Consider the following 20287-nt stretch of genomic DNA (forward strand, 5'->3'; position numbering starts at 1 on the left):
TTGGAATTTTTTAGCTTCTGTAGTCATGTGAGTTGATTCCTTACAATAAAACTATAAAGTAATACAAAGAATACAAATGTAGTCCATGAGCTTGGGGGCCGGGGAGATGGCTCCGTAGAATTAGCACTTCTTTGACAAGCTCAAGGGCCTGAGTTCAATCCTGGGTTCCGCAAAACAACAACAACAAAATGTGGAGCTACTGGTTGTATTTAAGTGGAGATTTTTACACAGGTTTCTTTAAAATATTCTAACTTCTTGTACATCTGAAATTGCAGGAAATGAATGATTTAAAAAGAGGATGTTAAACACATTTATTTGTTTCCAAATGAAATGTCAGGGCTGCATTTGGAGCAATGTTTTTTTAATTTAATTTATTTTTTTGCACATATTTCTGTTTCTAACTTAATTCTATCCTAATATTTTGTAGTTACAGTTAATAAGAATTGTATTTAGTCTATTTTTCTCATTCGTTGATGTGCTTGTTAATAATTCTACAAATATCACTTTTTACTAACTGTGATTTAATGATGAATTATTTGCTAATAATTAAAATTTATTGAAATTACTTGGTAGTTGAGGTGAAAGCAAAAAAAAATGTTTACAGTTTGTAGTCAAACTAAAAGAAATTTGTATGTCTTTTCCTTTATTCAAGTTTTTTTTTTGCCAAGTTTTTATTTTGCTTTTATGTATTTGGTTTGCCCATAGCTAGAGAGAAAGAGAGAGATGTTAAAGATGAAGTAATATTTTTCTATTATGTTTTACTTTGAAAAGTTTTCAGACATGTTATGTCACCTGGTACACTTACTTCATCATGGATTATACCTGTAATTCAGCAAAAATGTTGTTTGTCATTTTATTTACTGATTTTCCACCTTGAATATAATCATATTGAAATCTTATTTTCCTCCTGCTTTGTCTGAATGATAAATCTTAGTACTTCTTTGGAAAACAAAGGCATTTTTTTAAACAATGGCATTTTGATTTACATAGTTTCCTCTTAGTTATCCTGTCCTCAAATTTTATTTTTAAGCACGTCCTGAAGATATTTTTCTTTTAATAGGAAAGTTTAAACAATGTACCATAATAATAGCTTGTTAGGGATTCTGTAATTTTAGTTTATAGGCTTCCTTTTCTTTCCATTCCTTGTTTTATGGGCTTGCTCTATGTACATCCTCTTTCCCTGAAATGACTTTTATGTGCTTGTTTTCAAGCAGTGTCATTCAGCTAGCTCCAATGATTAAATTCAGGATAAAAATGCTATTTTCTCATAACTCCCAATATAATAGGAGAAATTTCTGTCCATTCATAATCTCATCAATATGACATATGGCTTTAAGTTTAAATTATATATATTAATATATAATTATATATTATATATAAGTATATTTAATATATAATTTAAATTTATATATGCATATCTTAATACCTGTGTTTACATTTACAGTTAATTTAGAATCCCATAGCTTTTGTGGTTCCTTCAGCCACACTGGCCTTTTGCTCTCCCTTCTTGCAAGACAGGCCAGACCTAAGGGTAGTAGTCATGTCTCCTTGCTTTTCATCCCTCTGGAGCTGTCCCTCTGCATCTTACTGGTTTCCATGTGAATATCTCCCTACTTGAGGATCCCCCTTCAATCGCTCCTACACATTTGCACTCCTGTTCTCCTTCCCACTCGAGCAAGTGAATGTTCTGCCCCTTTGCTGCAGAGCAGCAGAAAAGAAAAATCCTCTAGTTCCTAAATATTGTAGTCCAGAAAGCAGACACAATTCCAAAGACATAATTGCATAATAATTATAAGAATTTCAACATAACTAAAGGATGTGCAATAAATGGAATGGAACTCTAAAGTCAGCTTTCCAAATTAAAGTGATGAGAGCACACAGAGCAGAGATCACTCTGGGAAGGAATGGAGATGAACAGGAATAAGCAGGTGGGAAGTGTGGCTCCATATTCCCTCTACAACTTGACATGTTCTAGATACTAGTTTTTATGTTTCGCTGCTCTTAAGAGAAGGTAGAAAACATTAATTTGCTGGAGAAACTTGTTGATGAACCAAGGAATCCTCTGTCCTCTTTTTTCCAGTGTGATACAAGCTAAACCATGTGACAGAAAGATATATGTGTGGGGCAGAACAACTTGTATTTTTATATTAGAATAACTTGGATCAATTTCCTTGATAGGCTAAGTACTCACATTTCTTACATCAATAAGTTTTATTTTCTCATCTTCTGGAAAATCAATGAGCTTAGAAAATTATGCTTATTCTTATGCTCTTCTCAAAAGACAAATTAAACAGAGATCAAACATTGTAAAGTTTGCCAACTTATGGTGAAATGTTTAATCTAAGAATTGTGCTTGATGGGTGATTATGAAATGTTGGGAAAGTGTATATTTCAAAAGTAGGTGTTTTCATCAATGTCTAACACTGTCCCAGCTCTTCACTTATGCCTACAGGGAGAAAGAGCAAAATAAGAGCACCTTTCTTCCTTTTAAGCTCCTACATAGTCAAGCTCACAGACCAGGATGCATGTTTTGAACTGAACTCTCTTTGTTGCCAACATAACCTTAAATTGTTCAGCCTCATGATAAAACAAAACTCTCACCAGTAGGGGGCTAAAAAAGAATGTGGCAACACTAGACAACTTTGACATTATGTTGGACTGAAAATGAAAAGGATGGCAAAAGCGTCCTGGCTGGATCCATCTCTTTATGTCTTTAATTTTAGACTAGTTCATTGAATGCATCCAACCCATCTAAACCTTTTAAGAAGGAAAAAAGAAAGTGAATGGAGAATGGTAAAAAACTGATTCTGTGTATTGTGCATTACCATCCATGGTATGTGATTCTTCTTTTCTCAATTGGCACATGCAGTAAGCAAGGACCAGGGGGATTCCTGTGTGTATCCTCCCTGTCACCTGTGATGGGCATTTGTGCTAAGGTTTGCTGGGGAACAGGGCAAGCTAGGCTGTTGAATTGCATGGCCAAATTCTGTGTTTAAATGGGACAGACACTGGTTCCTGCAATGGAATTAGACTTCACCTTTACCCTTCAGTCCTTAACCCAACAGGTAAAAAAATTTAACTAACTAGAGATTAACGTGACTTTCTCCTCCCCCGCCCAACTCTTTTATCCCATACATCTGACTCTGGAGGATCTTCTAGGACTCCTTTCTCAGGGGAACACAGTAAATATCTGTGAGGATAAATTAAAAATTATCATCTGAAGCTAAAATTACCATATAACTATATGAGAAAAAAATCATTCTAAGGATAGAAAAAAACAAGGAAATGGAAAGTTGAAAATATCTGTGATTAAACTTATAATCTGTTTTAGTAAATGAACTAATTCCTGAAAGCTGTATAGTTATCTTGGAAGCAGTCTGAAGTTTTTATTTTTACTTATTGTTACTAGCACAGGTTTGCAGCACACAGTGGGTGGTGTGGACTGGTACATGCACATCATGCATCGTCATCCTTTTCCCTCTCCCTCTTCCCCTCCCTTCATATGCTTCCCTTTGAGAACTTCCTGTCTCCTTACTTGCCCTTCTTATATTTTGCTCTTTATAATTTGGGTTTCTTATAGAGGCCATACCACATGTGAGTTTGTGTGTCTGACTTACATCATTTAATATTATGGCCTTAAGGTGCATCGATTTTCCCACAAATGATGTTTATTTTTGTTTCCCGCAGGATAGTACGCCAACGTGTTCTGTAAATACCATGTGCTTCACCCATTCCTCTGCTGATGATGAGCACTAGAAGCTTTTGTCATGGATGTGTGCTTGTGTATTGAAAACATGATTTACAAAAGGGTGGGTTTCTACATTCCCAAAGAGCAGGGGAAACGGTTGGAGAATTTGCTTAACAATGTCTGTCTCAGATGTGATTTGAAACATCATTTATTACGTAGCAGCTTCATTTATTTATTTATTTATTTATTTATCTACTTAGGGAAGGGTCTATAGGGTGTTCAGGGTCTCACTACTAGATCAGACTTGTAGTGATCCACCTGTCTACAGCCTTCCAAGAGCTGGGATTACAGGTGCGTGCCACCACAGCCCAGTCTCAATTGCCATCTCAGCATGACAGGCCTGGGGATTGAACTCCCATCCCTGCACCTGCTTGCAGATGCTTTAATGCACTGAGCTACTTGGCTAGTCCCTAGTACCTTAATTCTATATAGTTTCATTACCATAATATAACTAAAGGATAGATGAATTACAAAATGTATCTATAATCAAACCATCTTTTCATTTATGATATACATCAGGGGTTGGCAAACTAATCCCACAGAACAAATATGGCCAATTTGTTTTTGTAGAAAGAATTTTATTAACATAGCCATGTGCTTTCATTTACATATCATTTATCACTATTTTGTCTACACAAGCAGGGATGTAGCTCTGTAGCACAGCACCTGCCTGGCAAGCGCAAGGTCCTGAGTTCAATTACCGGTACCAAAGGAAAAAAAAAAAAAAAAATCAATGTGTTGTCATGGTGACAGAAATGCTATAATCCACAAAGCCTTAAATATTTACTAATTAATCCTTAAATATTTAGTAGAAGTGTGCCAACTACTGATGTATATTATTAAATATATTAGTAACAAACATCAGTAAAGTTATCACAAATTCTTTTTTATTAGTACTTCTATAAATCAAGGTTACATGAAATATATTTCATTGGAACTCAATCTTATTTCCAAAGAAATTATGAAAAAAGTTGTCTTCATATTCAACATTTGTTCTTAAGAATTTCCTTCCCAAAGTCAAATCCCACTTCAGAAAATAAGACATAAACATTCAAAAGTGTTCTTTTATTATTTCTAGTAACATATATTGCATAAATACTCTATTTTTATATGCACTTTAACAAAAGTGATATAATTTAAACGTTTTATTATTAGAAATAAATGTATAAAAATAAATATGTTATATAGGCATTTATTACAAACTATAGTCCTTCTTAGAAGGAACACACAAACCAATACTTATAAAGTACATATACCTTATAGCAACATATTTTACTATATACATATGGAAAGTCATATTCTCTCAGTAGAAGAGCTGAACAGACATTCACCAGGATATGACTGCTGGATCAGCTGCCAGGAATGGACCTGCTACCCCTCAGCAACGTCCCCACCATGGGACCAGTGACCTCACTGTTCTCAAGCCCTTGGGCTCCTACTTTCCCCACCCCACACTTCCTTGTGGCATCACATCCTTTTTGCGTGATCTCATTTGTTTCCTTGAGAAACTGATTATTTCCTTCCGTGCACATCCCCAAAGCAGGCTCACATGCAGAGAAAGTAGCTTGGACGTACCAAGGTCATCGCTTTGCCTTAATTTTTGTCAGCTCTTAGTATTCTGCTGCTTTTTCTTTTTTGCCTTTGCAGAATTAACGTACTTCCATAAATACAGATGTTGTCTCTTCTTCAAAATGCACTACCCAGGTGAAGATGGCACAAGAAGGTGAAGGAGTCTTGATTTATTTTATATAGCTGCACCTTTCCCTTGGCTTGAATGTTCTGGGATCTTAAAATTGACAATCATTCTCTGCCATAAATGGGGCTGGCCAAAGATGCCATTTGTCATTTTTGCCATTTTTAATGAGGTCAGGTAAGCCATGTCTTAAAATCTCATCTTTCTTGATTTACCTTTTCCAACCTCCATGACTGAAAGCATTTAATCAGTTCCAGGAAAACAGGGCTTGCAGGACTTATTTTGACAATTGTTTCTGTTATAGATGTAACAAAAGAAATAATAAAACTCTGTGGCTTTATCATTGCTCAGGGGTTAATACTTCCATAACTACCCTATCAAATTTGTAACTGGTAGAATATTCTTACGATCTAACTTCTATCTAACTGCATGCACACATCTGCCTCACTGACATACCTAACTGGTTACTGGCAAGATACCTGGGATCCCTCCAGGATGCCTTGATTTCAGTGCCCCAGCCCTTCCACACTGCCTTTTCCTCAAAACTGACACTGCTTAACTGCACTCTGCTACTGTGCAAAAGTCAATATAATGCTTGGGTTTCTTTAAAGGATCACAGCTCTCAGGAGACAACACCCCCCCATCATGGGACAGACACTTTAAGGTTCTCTTCTTGTAACCTTTCCCACAAGTCTTAGAACAGGGAGACCAATCCCCCAGTTGCCAGTGTGGGCAAGGCGTTTCTGCACAAGATCTGGTGCTGGCTGGCTTCACCTCCTTGGCACACTCAGAGGCAGGCTGCCCGTTAATGTCTTTGCATTCTACTACTCTGCGCTGCACACCTGATCCACATGACTTAGAGCATTCGCTCCACTCTTCAATGACCCACTCGGAGAAAGTGGGGATAGCGTTGAATGATTCCTTCTTCTTTTTCACAAAATAAGTATATTTAATTTTGGGCCTGAGAGCATTGCCCACAGTAAGAACCTGGATGGTTAAGGGCTCTTGAAGGGGGCTAAAACTGCGAATTCTTTCCAAAGCTGCGGAAGAACCGCTGTACCTTAACACGACACCTTTGTAAGTAATGTCTTGTTCTAAAGTAGACAAAGTAAAGTCACCATTCAGGATATAGGTGCCATCGGCAGCTTTGATGGCCAGAAAGCTGCCAGTGTTTCTGGATGCCCTTTGATTCCGCTGCTTCACTTCGATGTTTGTGGCTCCAGTGGGGATTGTAACAATGTCATGATACCCAGGTCTGTGAGCAAGAAAAAGAGATATGTGTCTTTCACTCACTGGCTAGTCGATTACTCATCTTAAAAATACAGTTGTTTACAATACATTTTTCTACATCCAGATTATAAGATCTCAGAGACTACATTTTAAAACTTACTTTGCACTAGTAACTGATCCTGATATTTTCTTGCACGTAGATCCATTTCCTCCACAAATACCACACTTATCAAACTTCTTTTTGGAATCTATGATGCGATCACAACCAGCTTTTACACACTGCCCTTGAACACAGACGGAGGTAGAGTCTGGACTACAGGGGGTACCATCCACCACCTGAAAAGAAGGCGACACACACGTAGTGTTAGTCTTTCCCAGGGAAGGAATGATACTGTGCCTGTAAGCTTTGTCTTCTCTCTTTTCTGGACTAGGCTAATTAAAAACAGTGTTCTTCAAACTGGCATACACCTCCCTTGTCTCTGGCTTTTTATTTTCATACTAATATAGACATCTGAAAAATTATAAATTTTGAACATCGGTTTGGTCATTGGGTCTTTGTTACAGCCGAGGTGAATTTGGGAATATTTTCATAGCCTACAATGTTAATGACACATGATGATCTCAACCAAATTAAATTCTATTTTCTTTGTTAGAGGCAGGTTTAGCCTCTCAGGAAAAATAACTTCTTGTTCAACATATATGCTCAAGTTTATGAATTATCAGCACTCAGACTTGCTTTTTAAAAGCATGTTTGCACAGATTACTGATGGTTACCCAGTAACAAGTACTTTGGACCATGCCTAAACTATTTTTCAGAACCACTGGTTACTATGTTAATATATAATTTATCTAACCACAGTTGTATGTGAAACCTAGTTATAAAAAGAAGCCCTTCCTTCTTTAAAGGGCATTTCTTTCTACACAAAGGAGTAATACTAAGCAACTGCCAAAGTCATAAGCAGTAGATTTAAGCTTCACTCATAACATGAAGCAACACTACCTCTAAGCACGCAGCTGCTACTACATTTAGAAGAACAGAAGTCAGAATTTAAAACTAAACACAGTTTAATATATAGAGTAACACAAGCAAAACAAAGGTAGAATGAAAAGGTGGCAAGCCAAGGCCTTGTGCTTGGACAAAAAATGAGTATAAAATATCTACCTTGGGCTGCAAAACAAAGAAGTAGCCAATGCCTTTGGCCTGACAGATGAGCTTGCATCTGTCCTTGGGTGAGACACCAGCATACTTGGGCATCCACTCCACAGCAGGCCCACTCCCAAAGGAAGCTTTGGAAAATTCATTGTGTGCCTCACATTGCTCTTCTCTGAAAGTTTTTCCTGGAAAGAGAATGATACAATGCCATTGTCAGTTTCCCACCTTTATCCATCTGTTGCGGGTTCAGCCTCTTTATCCCACTTACTCAAAGAGGACTCCCGTTGCTACCTACCATTATTATCTGGACAGTCCTCAATGTTGCAGGATCGGTAGCGCACTCGTTTGCCTTCACAGTATTTCCCCCCATTCCTTGGGACTGGGTTGTCGCATTCCCTCACTGTATACTGAACTCCTCCCCCACATGTTCTGGAGCAGTCTCCCCAGGGTCCCCATGGTCCCCAGCTTCCATGAACAGGAGTCTAAATGAAGACACAAATCATCCTTGTTAGCATTATCCAAAGAGACCTCTCAAAGAAGAAAAGGAGGGGAGGAACAATGAATTCTAAAACTAAGCCACACTGCATTCCAGAGGACACAGGTGGGGAATTTAGGTAAAAACTTTTAAACATCACTTCAGTTTTTTTCTAATTCTAAATTATAAAGGGATGCGAATGTGCTTCAGCAGAGACAACTCACATTAAATTGTTTCTTGTCGGTCTTGTTCACACACTTGCTATTGACACACCATTTTCCTTCTCCACAGCTGGTGCCATCCGCCCATGGGAAGTGTTTGGTTTGGCACACCAGCAGGCTACCAGAATTGCCAGTGCACCACAGAGTGGCACAAGTGCTGGCTGCATCGGGACAGTGCTTGGACTCCTCTCCAAACGTGAACTGGCACTGCCGGCTGGCGTCGTACAGAGTCCCAGGGAGGTCAGATGGTAGCTGGATGGAATCCTGCGGCTTGTCCATCAAACATTCTCCTGCAAGGGAAATGCCACCACTATCAGTAATTAATTAATTAATGAAAGCATGACTTTGCAAAACGTTTATCATATACAACTATGTATAGCAAAGTCATTTGAAAGGTGTAGCGTATGGAGGAAAAACGCAGGGAAATTTAAATTGTTAGTTATGATTCTCAGTAAACTATTTCTGGCTTAACAATGATAGGAATATATTGTGCTCAAAATATGAATGAACAGACTTTGGAAGCTACTTAACCAGAAGTGCTATTTTACACTGGCGATTAAGAGCACAATACTTATGATCTTGATAGTGAAAAGTAAATCTGAAAGAGGGAAAATAAAAACAGCAGCAAAGAGTTGACCTAACTAGAATATCATCCAAGGAAAGCCGAGCCCCCTCCAGAGAGAAGAGCTTGAGCACCTCACCGTGACCACTATCTAGAAATGACGTGATCGTGTGGGCACTGCAGGGAGACCAAGGCTGGCTGCGGTCCAGGTTGGAGAGCATCGAGGCCATCATGTGGGAATCCTGGCTCATGCCGTTCAGGCTGGCACACTGCTTCGCATCATCGTGAGGCATGTTAAACACGTGGCCTGGAAAGCAGTCCAAAACACTTATTAAAATAGAGGTCATCTGTAGCACTTCCTTTCCCTCTTGAATGAGTTTGTCTCAAAGAGCTATTTCACTACAAAGAAATACATTTAAGAAACAATTTCAAGTATGATGTCTACTTTCCAGAGGGTGTAAAGGACCATGGAAAGTTCCAAATGTCTATAGCTCTTCTTCTTCACATTTTAACAAAGATGTTTGAGATAGCGGAAAATATGTCCTATAGTACATTTCTAAAAATGTACCAGTGTATAAAATAGCAATAGGATCCACAAACTCTACCTCTCTAGTGCATTATTTTACCAGTTAGAATCTAGGAGTTAGGCTTAACTTGTGCTCTGAAATAAGCTTACCTAACTCGTGAGCTGTAGTGAAGGCAGCCTGCAGACCATCATCTTCTATGACTGAGCAGCTTCTGCTAGGATCACATACAGTTCCAACATCGGCCATCCCTAGGGTGTCACACGTCTGAGACCCACATAAATCCTACAAAAAGTAAAGGCAAATCTTTGTATTACAAAGAACAGTCTGAGCTTTGAAAGTTAATTTTATAGCAGAATGTGTCTTCACCTACGTTTTAGAGCATCTACATTCATTATTGTTGAGCTGGGAGGGAGCTATGTGATTTTCACCAAAACTGTAGCTACTAATCTCTTAAAATTGAACTATGTAGCTTGAGAAACTAAAGTTACAGTAGAATTAAATAAAACGGAACTTGTAAGACAACTGAAAATATTGCTGAAAAGCCTTACATCCATTATGTTTGATGCCATGCTAACTCTCAAAGAGGACTGTGGGATGACTGGGCTAACTCTCAAAGAGGACAATAGGATGACTGGAATGGTCTTGCTCTCACCTGTCTCGTGAAAAGGATGGCCGTGTCATAGTGGGCTGGATCCCGGTCACTGGGAGGGTTGTGCTGCTTCTGCCAATTGCAGAAGTTCCGCAGAGTGAAGGCAGCGTTGGAGGTCACCTCTGGCCCTTTCTGTTCCTCATAAATAACCAAAATCTTCACTACCACCAGGCTAACTGAATTCCTAATGCTGGGGTGTTTGTACAGCCTGGCTGCCACTGAGAATAAGGTGAGAAGGTAATGCTTCAGACCGCTGCCGTGGAACTCTGCCATTGACTGGTCAGCCACAAGCATGGTTTCCACATAGCGAGGGCTGGACACAAACCGCTTCTTTCTTACACTTCCAGTTCCTGTCAAGAAACAAGAGAGATAGTTTGCTACCTGGCAGTTTCTCCAAGAATAGTTACCTTCCCAGTATATAAGGAAAGCCAGATGAGTCAAGGCAAATAAAACCAAAATATGCCCCAGTAACAAAAAATATTTGCATTTCTTTTTACTGGAAATGGTTATTTTAAAAAAGTTTTTTTCTTTTGTTTGAATTTTTTTTAAAGTGTGCTGCGTGTGTGAGCAGGATTTCTTTGTCCTCTTTGAATTCTACAATCCGAACGAGGCAGTATGCACATCCTACTACCCAGCTGTAGTAAAAACTTGGAGCAGCAGCAACGGGCAGGCCGCCCTGAGTCACTCTTTCACTGGAGAAGCCAGAACTCCAGTGCTGAATGAGATCATCCTGCGCCACGTGGAAGGCCAGGGGCAGGGCTGGGGCTGCTGCCAAGAGGCGGGACCTGTAGGAATCTCTGTCTGCATTGCTCAGCTCTCATTCCAGGGGTCCCTGGGGTGCTCCGCTCCGGCGAGTTCCGGGCACAAGGACCACCCACTCTGCCCAGCAGTCCATTGGCTCACTCTCGCAGCCCTAGTGAGATAAATTCATGCCTCCAGCCAAGGTTGATTATTTGGAAAAGAACCCTGGGCTACTGACAAGAGACCAATCCCCAGGAAAGTTCTCAACTGGGCTGTGGACACATCTGCTTCTAGAAGCAGATGCTCCTGAGAAATGGCGATTCTAAAACAATGCACGAGGGAAAGTTAAAAAAAAAAAAAAAAAAAAAAAAAGACCGGAGTGATAAGATGAAAGGAACTTGATAGCAGGCCCTTCACAGAACAAACCAGCAGCATCGTTGCAGAAAATCTGCCGCTGGTAATTTTGCACAGTGCTGGAGAGAGAATTACGGCCACGAGGGGGAGCGCAGGCTGGGAGGCGGGGTACAAAGGCGCGCAGGCGGGGCAAGCCGCGCAAAGACCTCCCAGGCAGGTTCTAGAGGGGCCCCGCTACCCTATTCAGCCTCTTAAGAAGGGAAGGAGACAGAAACCGACAGAACAGTCGGTAGGGCAGTCGCCCAGGCTTGCAGGCACACTCGGAGGTCACTGTCGCTCTTTTGCCCTCTCTCCATCTCCGCCCTCAGAACGCCAGGCGCATGCAGAGGGTTACAAAACTCAGCGCGAAGCTGCAACCTAGCCAAAGAGCGTCCTTAAAATCATTTAAAAAAGAAAGAAAAGGAATGGAAAGAAGTCGTGTACGCTCACATTCAGCGAAGATGTAAAGAATAGGTCACAAACTACCCTTTCCCAGTTAAAGTACTTTGTCTTAGGTCTGCGCAAAATCATTGATTTTCTCGCTTTTCGTCGTTATTCATTATTGGGGCAAATGAAAATAAATCTTCTATCAGAGATTAAACTCCCTCATCAGTCCACCAACCCAAACAGACCGACGTTTCCGCCCGCGAGCTGGAGTTTAACCTCCATTAACACTGGGTAGGGAAAATGAGGACGGAGATGAATGGTAAGACAAACTAGGGAAACTTTCTACCTGCTGGCTGTCCCGCGAGGGGCGGCGCCGGGTCCCGCAATAGCCTCTGTCGCACTGCGTCCTCCCTTTCTGGTTCCACGGCCCTCTTGGGCAGGGTCTCGGCGTCCAGGACTCCGCACTTGGGACCGCCTCCACCCCGCCGCCGTCGCCGCAGGAGATGGAACTGAGGCAGCGCCAGGGGCTCCTCTTTGGCAGCGGCGGGGGCGAGGCGCTTAGTCGCAGCGGCAGGCGCAGGCTGGATGAAGAACTCTTCGCCCTGCAGGTAGAAGGCGCCACGAACGCCGTCGCAGAGGCTGAGAGCCGCAGCTGAGCCGGGGTCACCGTTCACCGTCCCGGAGTAGAAGCAACGCGCCAGGTCGCCCGGAGGGTCCAGACGCTGCGCTTCGGGCTCAGGCTTGAGCCCTACAGTCTGGAGTGTGAAACCAGGCGCCAAGAAACCGTGGTCGGGCTGCAGTTCCAGGTGCAGCTGCCGGCCAAACGCGTCCAGGCGGAGGCGCGTGGTCTCGTGTCCTGGGGCGCGCTCCAAAGCCGGCAGCACCAGCGCCTCGTCCGCCTCCGCAGGGAGCCCCAGCGCTCCGGACACGGTCAGCAGTACTGGGGTCGCTGCGAGAAGTAGCAGCAGCCAGGGTGCAGAATGGGAGAGCCGAGACCGCGGGGGCCGCTCCGCGTTTCCCATGTCGCCGTCCGGCGTGTGCCTTCGGCTCCCAACAGGGAATGCTCGCTGCACCGGAGCCCCGGGTGACACCGTGTGCCCTAGCGCGCCAAGCAAGGCAGAGCTTTTGTTCGGGTCAGAAGAGTACAGCTTCTCTGCTGTCTCTCGGGATGGTTGAAGTGAACAAATACTGTTACTCTTTGAAAGTAAGCTCAGAACTGGCAACAGCTGAAGCTCTCAGTCACTTCGGAGGCGCTGGCGTTCTGCTGGCGCGCGGGAAGGTTTTCTTCGAGCACCGGGTTGGAAGCACCGCACGGCAGGCGCTTCAGGAACCCGAAGCGCTCTGGGGCGCCACTGGGGCTCAGGGCAACTGGAAGACCGGAGCCCGGCGCCACTCTTGGTCGTCTGGCTTGGCCGCGGTGCTGCTCGCTCAGAGCAGGACTCTGCCCTCTTCGCCCGGCAGTGTGCTTTGGCTTTGCAACAGTCGCTGGCTCGGAGCCGCTTTCCAGCGAGTGCAAGAACCGGGCAACCCGGGCTGGCCCTTTATAGTCCCAAGGCCAGCCCCTCCCCCGCTTGGCCGCCTTTCCATTGCGGAGACACCGCCCCCTGAGCTCAGTCGGTGCAGAGCCACGCTCAGCGCCGCGGGCCCCTGGCGGGGGAGGGGGCGGCCTCCTCTGCGCTGGCTTCGCGCCACGGCTCGTCAGTCTGGGGGCGGAAGATGCAGAAGGGGCGCTGTGACCAGCACTTTGTACAGCCCCGGCGGCTCGGAGAGGAGGCTCTTCCTGCCCTCGCGCCCCTCCCCTGCTGATTCCAGGACCTCCCCGCCCTTCTGCAGCCCCTCTGGAGCGGGAACCTTGTTACGGTGCTGGTTTTGAGTTCTCTGGAAGGAGAGTAGGAGTGAAGAGCTCTTTTACCAAGATTTCCTGCCCTACAGCTGCCCGCGAGTTTCCCTTTTCCCCCACTTAGTCCTTTATTCCCTGTCTGGGAGAGAAGCCAAAACTGTCCTCTCTGAAATACCCCTCGCCACCGCCACCTCTCCTCCTCCCTAGCCCACAGTGAGCTCCTTTCTTTGCTGCAGCAAGCTCTCCCTCTCTGCCTCAACTTTACTTGGAGAAAACTTGGTTGACCCTGCGCTTTCCCCTAGAAAGCAGGTGAGGGACGAGGGGACACTTCCCAGGCTCTGGATTTTAAAACGTGTTTTCATTGGCCTTGATCCCCAGCCCCCGAGACCTCTCTGCAGTTACATTTCCGGAATAGGTGATCTGGAACAGGGTTCAGTTCCCTAGAGCCCAAGGAGGGAACTGTGTTTCACTCTTAATTCGAGAAATTACCAACTCCTGCCCAGCCTGCGTCTGTCCACGCTGCAGGCCTTAGGCCAGAGGGGCAGTAACGCCTAGGAACCCCGGTTTCCGACTCCAGGGCCGGCAGCGATCGCTGGGTGCAACCAGACTGGGTGCAACAGAGAAAGGAGGAAATCGGTTTCTTTCCCCAACCCCTCCCTCCGCTTCCTACCAGGAAGGGAAGAGACTGACTGCATCAGTGTTACGAAAGCGCCAAGGCTCAGCCTTTCTACTCCCAGGTCCCCACAAAAAAGCTGAGCGGCCATTCCATTGAAAAAGGGAGGGGCTGCATGACCCGGAGGAAGGAAATGTTTCACAATGCTCTCTCTGGCGGAAAGCCAGAAGGACAATGGTGAGAAAGACCGCCCAAGTCCCGGGGCTGTGGCGCGCACTCCCACTGCCGCGCGCTCCCGGCTCGATCTCGCCGCCCTTCCCCCGTCTTTCCCGGCTCCTGCTTCACTCCTCCCAGATCTTCCCAACTCCAGTAGGTCCGCGCCAGGACGTCCCCTGGAGTGCTCCTACGCATCCCTCTTTCAAACTTCTCTATCAAGATTTCTTTCCAACTTTTTTTTCTGTGTTCTAGAATGCTGACTTGAAAAACAAAATCTTTCCTCCCCACTCTCTCTTCAGGAAAGATCAAAGGAGAAGGAATGACTTGCAGAAGCAAAAACGTCGCCCTCCAAATGGCTTAGTAATGGTCCCTGGTCCTCAGACCCTTACCCTCTGTGGAAAATGTTTTAAATGTAATTTTGATTTCCATTGATCACACCTAAGTCAAAAGTTGAATGATCAACCCAAGACTTTGATATATTTTAAGAGCTTCAGCTATCTGTGCTATCAGTTTCCAGCTTTGCTCTTCCACTAGCCCACTGTAACATTTTCCTACTGTGTGTCTACTCTCTTCTTTACGTCTCTCCCTCCTCACTTTCCATTTCGCCATCTGCACTCATGAGTGGCCCACGTTGGTTGTACATTGTCTAGTCTCTTTCTCTCCCCCCCCCCTTTTACTTTTTTTTAACTGAGAGGATTACACAGTCTCTCTGCATTGTAAGTGGTCTTTTCCAAGCATCTGAACATGCCCGCTCCCCAGGTTGGTCTGTAGACTTTTAGTCTTTTATTTCATTTGCACTAGTCGTTCCATATTTTGTTTGCTGACATTTCAGTTCATTTCACTCTCACAAGAAGAAAAGTTAGAGAACGCTTGAGTGGCCATTTTAGACTCACAGGATACTGATCACCACATCATAAAATCCCAATGGCAAGGTCAGCACTATGGGATCAGAACATAAATGACCAGCTGACTGACTTTGAGAAGGAGACACCAGGTGCTCACAATGGCGCGGGGACTTGCTGTTTACCAGGTCAGGGGCGCAGGAAGGGCAATTTCAAAGAGGCAGAAAATGTGTAACCATGTGACTTACTCCAGTCTGTGGACTCTTCTACATGAACTTTACAGCTTTTTAAAATACATTCGTGCAGGTTAGGCCTGAGTATGTATGTCTCTTCAGGATGTTCTTATGGGAAGTCTTGATTCAAGGCACATATTTCTAATCTTGAATGGGTTATTTCAAAATCCATTATAATTTTTTTCATCGTTCATGTTGTATATCCAAACAGAAAAAAAAAAAAAAAAAAAAAAAAAGAAAAAAAAGAAGAGGCAGTGAGTTAAAGGCAAAAAGACTGCCAGGAACATGGCTTTTTATTCTCTGGGTTTCTCTCCAGATTTCTGTTCTTTTGCATAATGATTCCAATCTGTTGTGCACCTGTAGTTCTGGGAAATGATTCTTTTTTAATCGTTTCAACAGAGACATGGATGCAGAAGTTGCCAATTACTAAGCTGAAAAACTCCACACTCAGAACATCTAATCCATTTACTCTTTTTGTAGATCAGCACTCTTTGGGTGTTTGCAGTATTACACAATATATCCATATAACATACACTTTTATTTATAAGCAACATGCGCCCTGAAAAATCACTTAATGTAGAAATAAGACCATAACAGTTAAATTTATTCAAGGCACTAGTAAAAATGATGTAATACCAAATCCTTGTAGTTTTACATTCACACACTTTCATAGTGCTTTTTTTTTTTTTTTTTTACTAGGAATCAAACTCAGGACCTTGCGCTTCCCAGCTTCCCAGGCAGGCACTTATGCCACTGAACTATCTCCCTGGCCCCACTTCCACAGTTTTTGCTCCTTAATTTGAACATGCATCCAGAATATCTTGTATTCTTTTAATCCTTATCCCCCACATATCTAGTTTTCTTTTTATAAAACATGTATGGGCTTATACAAACATCAATATTAATATGCCTTAACTTATAGACTTTAGCCAACTTTTTATGATTTGAAGAAGTGATCTAATAATATTTTAAAAAATGTTTATTAGAAGACTCCACACAGTTTGACTATAAAAGTTTTGTTGTCCTCTGCGAACAGGGGGACATCCTAAGAAGAGGGGTGCACTTTCAAGTGATAAAGACGAAAATGCCATTTTCTGTTTCAAGCCTATGTGGGTGTCTTTGTCCCACTGATTCGGATGGTATAGGCCTAATGCTCAGTTCATAATGTTTGTAAAGCCTGTTCCAAAGTCAGTGTTCAGCAAGTAGCCATGAGTGGAGGGAATCTGATGATTCAAAGAAGAGATCGGAATTTTTTCTTTTGTAGTGTAAACATTGCTTTAGAGAATACTAATTTTACGATTATGAAAGACTTTTTATTCATTTTCTCATATCATAGTATTTACTGATATGAAATACCAAAGCTGTTTGCCATTGATGTCACTTTAAAGAATATAGGCTCTTAAAGTCATACTTGACAAATGACCGTTTTGTTTTATCTTAATTTAAAAAGTAGACAGAAATCACCTATGTTTAAAGTAGCTTATATCTTCATCAACACAAGCCTGAAAACAGATAAATTACTTTTACCTGCCTTTACACTTAAGCTTTTTGTGCTAACATGTATTCACAAAATTGAAAGAAGTATGATATTCAAAATGTATTCTTTTTCCTTAAAAGAGAAGAATTGAGCCTCAAAAGGGTTATGTAGATTGCCCAGATACTTGAATGGCCCACAAGCCTAGATATGTTCTTGGGCAGTGAATGAGATTTAGTGCTTCCCTTGAACTGGGGCAGGAAAGGAAATTTTGAAAAGGCAGAAAATGTATAATTCTAAAAAATCATGTCATGTGTTCCCATCTGCTGACTCCTCTGTACGGACGTCAACTTTAAAAAATACATTAGTTCAGGTTTGGCCTTGAATCAACATCTCTCTTCAGTGTGTTCTTATGGGAAGTCTGTTCATTCAAGGCATACATTTCTAATAGTCAAATTGGGAGCTCAGAAATAGAGGACCCTGATCGTGAGTTCGAAGCACATATAACAACATTTTAACATACCTGGTGGTTTTATATGTATGTTGTAAGATTTATGCTATATGTTGTTTACGATTATTAAATTTCATTTTAATAGTCATTTTCCAGCATTAAAAAAATTCCACCTTAACAGACTGCTAGCCTATAGCACCTCTTTCTCAGCCCACAAGGTGGCGATGGTCTACAACAAATAAAATGCAACTGGGTATTTAGTTCATCGAAATTTTGCAAAGGTTTTATGGATTTTCAATCATACGTAAGGTTTTTATTGAATTTTCTCCTGTTTTAGGATCATGTAAAATATTTTAAAAGATTTTATATATATTTAAAGTTTAAGAAGTATATCATTACTCTGACCAAATATTAAAGTTAAGCAACCACTTTTTAATCATGTAGTTCTACCAGCTCAAAGCAAAAAATAATTTTACTTCCTAAAAAGAAAACTACCTTGTACAAGATAATATTGTGGAACACTTTTATCAATGCATTTCAGAGCTCCATTCAATTTAAAAAAAAAAAAAAAAACAAAAACCATAGGCATAAGTGCTTGCCTGAGTTCAATCCCTGGGTCTATCAAAAAAAAAAAAAAAAAAAAAAAAAGGGGGAAAAGGCATTGCAATATGCAAAACCTCATCCATTCATCAGATATTTATTATGTACTGTCTACTTAATATTTAAGTGTCTATATTGAAGTTACTGCTTTTTCTGTTTTAGAAAGCTTTCCTTAAGCACAGAAGGGAGAATAAAGGTGAGAAAATGTGCTACCACAAGGTGGTGACAAAAGATAACATTTGCACTAGGTCATACAGTGGGTATCTCGTGAAATGCTGGACCACACTACATACATGTGACTTCCAAATGTCCTAGGAATTTAAAATCACATGTGGGGTGTTTTTATTTCTGAAAGTGGCTTACTTTTAACATAGTAATGTTGATTTACTCAATACTGACAGTAGAACCTGACAGTTTCAGCCAGCAGGTGGCACATGAGTCCACAGAATAAAACATTTTAATCACTTGCATTTTTCTTTCGGTCAAGTGACAAGTAACTGACTGACTAGCTGACTGAGATAAGAACTGTTTGTAAGCTCACTTCCTAATATAATTATCAAAATGAGTGTTTTCATAGTGATTTGAGTTGGTGATACAGGGTAATACTTGATGATTTCTAGGATCCTGCCCTACTGGAAGAATTTATGCCTTTATGGTGATACTTATTAGTAGTTAATTGGTGAGTTATGAGTTACCTTGGCTCACTGGTGACCCAGTAGAGCAACTAGAACTATTGGCAGCTGAGAACCACTGAAATTTGTGTATTTTGCACAAGGAAAGGAGACAGGGAGGGAAAGGAAGGGAAAAGGAGAAGGGAGAGATTTAAATAAAAAGATTTAAGTTGTGTTATGTACCCATGATGAACACAATCATTATACATTGCCACCATGTACTAATAAAAGTGATTTCCTATATTGTGCTTCCCAGTCTTTTTCACCCACAGAAAACGATGCTTGCTTAGCTCACTGGAACAAGTGGGTTCATTGCTTCTTGTCAGAAACAGTGGCTCAGAAAGCCTTGTTGTCTTTGGTGGCCAGCAGGCCATCCTGAGAGATAGTTGAAAGTTTGCTTGGACAGCGCCTTATCTAAGTGCAGGAAGTCTCCCTGTCATTGCACTTCTGCTCACAAAGGAGGAAAGTCAAATACGTCCCTTTTAGTTTTAGCATTCTTACTGCTACCGCTTTATTTTGTAACTTTAAGGGATCCATTACTGTTACTGAGATATAGATTCCTTGCATGTGAAGTGAAGGAAACCTGAAGTAGTACAGCTAAGATGAGAGAATATTGCTGTAGAACAGTTGATGGGTAAATGATGCTGATTGATAGGCATAAAGCTTTAAAAGTAGATGATAAGGGCTTAAGAAAGTGCTCCAGCCCCAGCATCACCTGCGGTGCCAGCCCCGCCCCAGGCACACTGAGCCAGCCACCAAGTCCTGGTGTAGTGGTGCATGCCTGTAATCCCAGTGCTGGGGAGACTGAAAACAGAAAGACCATGAGTTCAAGCTGCATAGTGAGACCCTGTAGTAAATGCAAGAAAGAAGAAAGAAAGAAAGAAAGAAAGAAAGAAAGAAAGAAAGAAAGAAAGAAAGAAAGAAAGAAAGGAAAGAAAGAGGTTCAGGGTACTAGGGAGATTATAGGGAATGAACTGCAATGAAGCATTTTTTCTTGATACATGGAACACTTGGAACAGCCTAGCATGTGGTGGTCACAATTTTTTGTTTTCCTTTTTAATTGACACATAATAATTGCATGTACCTTTAGGGTACAGTGTAACATTTCAACATTTATGAACAATGTTACAGTAATTGATTCAATATATTTGGTATATCCTACACCTTTTACCTTTAGGCTGGAAAGAATAATAGGAAAGGAGAGAGTTTGATCTAAGGTATAAAAGTTAAGGTATCTAAAGTTACAGTGAGGAAAAATGAATTATGTTGTTCTATTGCTCAGGAGAGTGACTATGGCTTGCAATACTGTATCGAATATCTCAAAGAGGCACAAGCTTTTTTGTTAGTTTTCTCTTTCTTTCTTTTCTTTTTTTTTTTTTTTCAGAACCAGGGATTGAATTTAGGCCCTTGTGCTCACCAGGGAAGTGTTTATTCTACTGAGCCATCTCCCCGGCCCCTGTTATTTTTCTTTATGTATTTAGCACAGGGTCTACAGGGTCTATAGGGTTTCACTGTGCCGATCAGACTCAGTGATTCTCCTGTTCTCAGCCTTCCCAGCACTGGGATTA

General features: G+C 41.9%; 1 protein-coding gene across 1 annotated transcript; it reads right to left on the minus strand.

Annotated features, from left to right (window-relative positions):
• Window positions 1-4613: 4613 nt before the first annotated feature.
• Window positions 4614-14643, minus strand: Adamts1 (ADAM metallopeptidase with thrombospondin type 1 motif 1). The gene is made up of 11 exons (XM_004627704.3): window positions 14435-14643; window positions 13088-13617; window positions 12126-13013; window positions 10262-10608; window positions 9759-9891; window positions 9222-9389; window positions 8524-8810; window positions 8120-8306; window positions 7834-8009; window positions 6832-7007; window positions 4614-6696 (listed from the first exon to the last, which is right to left on the minus strand). The coding sequence occupies exons 1-11, from the start codon at window positions 14641-14643 to the stop codon at window positions 5997-5999; spliced, it is 3801 nt and encodes a 1266-aa protein (XP_004627761.2). The 3' UTR covers window positions 4614-5996.
• Window positions 14644-20287: the final 5644 nt, after the last annotated feature.

This window comes from Octodon degus, unplaced genomic scaffold (assembly GCF_000260255.1).
Source record: "Octodon degus isolate 3935 unplaced genomic scaffold, OctDeg1.0 scaffold00020, whole genome shotgun sequence".
In the NCBI taxonomy this organism is placed as follows: domain Eukaryota; kingdom Metazoa; phylum Chordata; class Mammalia; order Rodentia; family Octodontidae; genus Octodon; species Octodon degus.